This window comes from Papilio polytes, unplaced genomic scaffold (assembly GCF_000836215.1).
Source record: "Papilio polytes unplaced genomic scaffold, Ppol_1.0 DF823879.1, whole genome shotgun sequence".
Taxonomy (NCBI): domain Eukaryota; kingdom Metazoa; phylum Arthropoda; class Insecta; order Lepidoptera; family Papilionidae; genus Papilio; species Papilio polytes.
The window spans coordinates 787,701-792,653 of NW_013525325.1; the positions used below are offsets into that span (position 1 = coordinate 787,701).

Consider the following 4,953-nt stretch of genomic DNA (forward strand, 5'->3'; position numbering starts at 1 on the left):
AAATGTGTCAGTAGCATGCATGAAAATGTGGCATGTATATTCCTGCCTTAACATAAGTCATACAATTTTTAATTATCTTTAAAAATAAAACGAGTATAATTGTCTTTAACTAAGACTAGTTTTGTTCACTTTTGATAGCCTTTGCCATAAAATATTATATACAAACAATGACATTAGTCATACGACCAATAGGATACTGAGGCAATGCCTTGTTACATTACGGATATGGTACAAGGCTAGAATTAATGACGAACTAATGCCAACTATAGACAAAAAGTCTTAACGAAGTTAGTTTGTAAAATGAATCAAAAGTACCAACACCAAATAAACGTATGGATCCTTTTAATAATTTTGGCGAAATTTCTCAGTAATTTTGTATAAGTGTTCTATGACCAAAAAACGCGAATCAACCCAATCATAGTTTGTTAAGTATTGAATACCAATACTTGGTAACGAGCTAAGATAAAATTATCTCATTTTAATACGGAGTCTCGTTATAGTTAATGACTTTTAATTTTCGTATAATGTCGTCAAATAAAACATCATGTGCATAAACTAATGACTTCTTCTAGAACTAACCATACTTGATAATGTTAAGTTTAGATGGATGGATGGATGTTTGTTAGAATTTGTAGCTTAAACGGTTAAACGCATTTCGATGAAATTTGGCATAGATATGGAGGATAGTCTGAAAGAATACATAGGCTACTTGTATAACTACAAAGGAGCCTTAAAACTTTGAAATAAAACGCTGCAATGGAGAGCTAACCGCAATATTAAAATTACCCAGTTGCGGTCAGGGAAGTACCAAACATCAGGTAATAAAAAAGTTACTCACTTTTAACTACATCTCATGAAATATCGTCATGCATCAATGATTATACACATTAGTCTATAACAATAAATTAAAAACATAATTTACTTTAAATCTTAATCAGCAAATCTCCGAGATAACAAAATAATAGTATCAAATAGATATATATTTATTTTTTAATGTGGTACACTTATTGCATATTCAAGAAACAAGAGTAGAATTAAAATAAAAAATGTCATGGTTAGATAAAAAAAAAATCACTGCAATTTTAACACTTCGAATGATTTGAGGATCAGATATGATTTTAGAAATCAAACTTGTTTATTTAAATTTGGTATAATTATATTTTCTTTAAACATGCGAATTTTATAAGTTATTTTTAACTAGAGACTAATCGTGGTATAACAATGATTATTCTTTAAATCGAACGTCGAAGTCATAATCTGAATCTCGTGTGGGTGCATTAAACACATTATTTAAGACATCTTGTGATATAGTAAAGGTACTATGAGGTGCTTCTGTATTGCTCGCCCAGGATGGTTGGTCTCCCAAATTAAAGAAATCATTTCCGTTCGGGGGTGGAGTTGTAATTGGTTTTGGACAAGGGCTTAATCGCTTTAATTCCACATCTGAAACAAAGTTGTTCGACAATTAGTACTTGCTGAGGAAATGTTGGGCATCCACTTGGATACTGTAAGCGATGGGATATATGTAAAAAGCAGAAATCTTCTTTTTCGTCCATTAACATCATGCAAAAGGATAGTTTGTTGAAGTCTAGGGGCAGCAGTCGCTTAACATTAGAGGACCTAGCTCGAAAATTTACGAGAATGCACTATCGGGCGTACTCGTACAACTACAAGTCTCATACACTACACTTTTCGTGCTAGGCCTCTGATATATCTTGTGCAATGCTTTTATAAAACCAATCATACTTACCAACGCCACATATTTTTGCACATTCCAATTTACCCCTATTCTGGTATGTTACATTGTTGGTACCGCAAATAGGATTATACTCGGGTGTTGTGGGACAAGATTCTATGCAACGACGTTGAGAGTTAGATTCAGTCGTAGTTGTCGGGAATATAGTGGTCTCAGTTGCAAAACATGGTAGTTTCCGATACAGATTTACATCTAGGAATAAAAATGTAGTAAATAGAGTAAGTTTTCAGAATGTTATTGGATAATTTACTTATTCATTTTACCGAAGGATTAAAAAATAAGTTGACGAAATGCAAACGGCTTTTACAAGCCACAGTCACGAGGAATTCAAAAAAACTTGATTGTTCAACATTTGTACTAAATAAATCCAGATCAAATCTCCATCTATTTAAACTTTTGCATTGAAATTATTGGTAGTGAAAATTTACGTTAAAAATATATAGCGCAAGAATACGTACCAAGGCCGCATAACCGTGCACATTCCAAATGTCCTATGTTAGAGTAAGTAATTTTATTTGTACCACAGACAGGGTTGTATTCAGAAGTCGTGGGGCACCTCTTGATGCATTCCTCTGTACTTTGCGACCGCGATATTGTCGTCACTTGCGGAAAATCTGTTGTTGATCTGAAACAAGAAATTGTCTCATGCCGAAAATAAACAAAAAAAAATTAAAAACATAACCTTCATAGTTGAAATTTGATGTACGTGTAAATATTTTAACGTGACACAAAACAAAACTAGAAAGTATTGTTTAGATCTAAACTTTACAAATAACCGTAAGTATAATACGAGTATTAGAATCGAAGAAACTTAAATTATTATTAGCGTTTGTAAATGATCATGCGAACTCGCGTATGATCACATCGAAACATGTACAATCAAAGAGTATAAATTAATTATAATAAGCCAATTTACGACTATCGTAATTCTCTGGGTATTTTACATCATCGGCAATACAAGCGCAAGATTTTAATAGTTAACGTGTAATTGAAAAACAAATAAATCTGATTGACTCAAGTGTTAGGAAAGATACCCTGTTTCTAGAAGGAAGCAGGGTTATGTAGGGTTTATCCCACTAAAACTCCATCGGTGGTCGAATTCAAGGGCGACGGGTGGGGATCCGGGATTTAAGGTGCCCTACTGCTACTACTACTACTACTACGGCAAGCTTGACAAAACCCTACCTACAATCGAAGAGAACAATTAAATGAACAATGCTGAAGATATTGAGATTTCCCCTACGCTGCGTATAATGTCTATAAAAACTTTTATATATTAATAAAATAAAAATTATATATATTTTTTGCAAAAAATAAAATAAACGTAGGACTGTTTTGCTTTAAATTGTATTATTGTAAAGAAAATGAAGCAAAAAATGACGCGTAATTAATAATTTGCAATTCCAATGAGTCTGAAATGAAATGTACGAGTATTAAAATATTTAACGTTCTGGCTGAAGATAAAACGAAAATAGTGCCTACAGATTTTGTAAAGCAATAGTCTTTTGTACCTTTATTATAAAATAAAATAAAAATAAAACCGGCCGGTTTTAATAGTTGAACCTATAAACATAAAACAAACATCTTTCAAGAACCTTGGGAATAACCGCTCTGCAACCACAAACTTCATTTTATGTTTATGTAAAAAAAAATTTGCAACATTCAATCGAGCGACAAATAGGATTTCTATAAAATCGATTAGTACTTATCGAAATTCATGTTGAGTACGAAATAGATGAATCACAAAAGAAATAAAAAATACTAATATGTTATTGAGATCCTAACTAAATTTACTGGCCTTTGGTCAGTACCTGACTAAATTGTGGGAAGTTTGACGGAGTTGAGGACACATAGGAAGAGGAAATATTCCCTTTCTGTGCGTCCCTTCCTCCGTCAACTGAAGGTAGGCAAGGCATACTTGCGTCATACTTGAAATTTAAAAGCAGCTATTGAACTGCTTTTCATCGTCGCATGCTTGTTAGCTACTTTGTTATAAAAAAAAATTAAAGTTAAAAATGAATAAAAATTCTCACCTAGTGGTTACATCCCGGTTTTCATTACTAGAGTCTGGGAACCAAATACGATCTAGATTCCAATCCCTAGGATGTTTGTGCCCTACTCTATGATCGTCATGGTGTTCCAATTCAACAAAATCATTGTCGTTATATCGTGTATCTCTGTAATCTTCAAAGATTATTCTATGATCAGAGCGTTCACTCGGCTCATATCTGTACCAGCTTTTTCCAACAGCATTGTGATTTAAGACTAATGATGTTACTGCAATAAATAGGTTATAATAAATAATCAAACCTCTTAGAAACAAACAAATTGAATAATAGTGCATTTGTCTGGGAGTTGAAAATTTACTTTGAACAATAAAGCCGTCAATTGCTCGACCATATCGCTAGTCATATGATATCAGTCAACTAAAACTCATTATTTTCCTTCTAGTAATTGGTAAATAATATTAATATAAATGACACGAGTAAAAGAACCGTGATTTTTCTCGGTCCATTGTGCATTTAATATTAAAAAACAAATGATTGTTAAACTTCTATAAAAGCTACAAATATTTTACTTTAAATTTTACAAATGTGTATCAACATTTAAATGTAAAAAAAAATACACTTTTTAGTTTGTACAATGTTATTTGTGAATTATGCTTGTTTACAAATATTCACAGATGTTTATAATCAAAACAAAAAAGTAACCACAACATTGATTTTTATTTATAAAACAGTTCCAAAGTATTACAATAGTAAGTATTAACACAGAAAATATAATAATATACTAATATTAATAATACTTACCTAATAAAACAACGGCCTTATCCATTGCCAGTATTCCGTAACACTGCAACACTGACGTAATAAAAATGCAAACAAATCGATCACTAAACTGCGTAGCGTCACGATATCGTCAACGACATTGAATGATTAACTAACATGATCTTACAACGTATATAAATTCCCCTTCTTTCCTCCTCATTCTACCAAGTAAACGTGTTCAGACCATTCAATGTGACTCAGATCCTTTACTGAGCAAGTGAATTTGCATTGTAACAGTAATGTATACAACACAAAAAAAACAAAACCGACTTCCAACCCTTACGTAGAAATATCACTGCATACCTTGGCTGACACCGACTTCAAAGTAAAATAATTGTACAATATAGACATAACACTTACAATAAGGTA

General features: G+C 32.1%; 1 protein-coding gene across 1 annotated transcript; it reads right to left on the reverse strand.

Moving 5' to 3' along the window:
- Nucleotides 1-1,140: 1,140 nt before the first annotated feature.
- On the reverse strand, nt 1,141-4,811 carry LOC106103035. Its single transcript, XM_013282675.1, has 5 exons — nt 4,567-4,811; nt 3,790-4,033; nt 2,215-2,381; nt 1,751-1,948; nt 1,141-1,443 (listed from the first exon to the last, which is right to left on the reverse strand). Exons 1-5 carry the CDS (start codon nt 4,589-4,591, stop codon nt 1,226-1,228), a joined length of 852 nt encoding a protein of 283 aa, XP_013138129.1. The 5' UTR covers nt 4,592-4,811; the 3' UTR covers nt 1,141-1,225.
- Between the last annotated feature and the right edge of the window lie 142 nt (nt 4,812-4,953).

Bases quoted from the DNA above. Each gene is read 5' to 3' on its own strand.
- LOC106103035 (XM_013282675.1), bottom strand. From the start codon at position 4,591: ATGGATAAGGCCGTTGTTTTATTAG. The intron at 4,034-4,566 runs GTAAGTATTATT...TATTTATTGCAG, and splicing joins TAAGGCCGTTGTTTTATTAG to TAACATCATTAGTCTTAAAT. The intron at 1,444-1,750 runs GTAAGTATGATT...ACTTTGTTTCAG, and splicing joins TGCAAAAATATGTGGCGTTG to ATGTGGAATTAAAGCGATTA.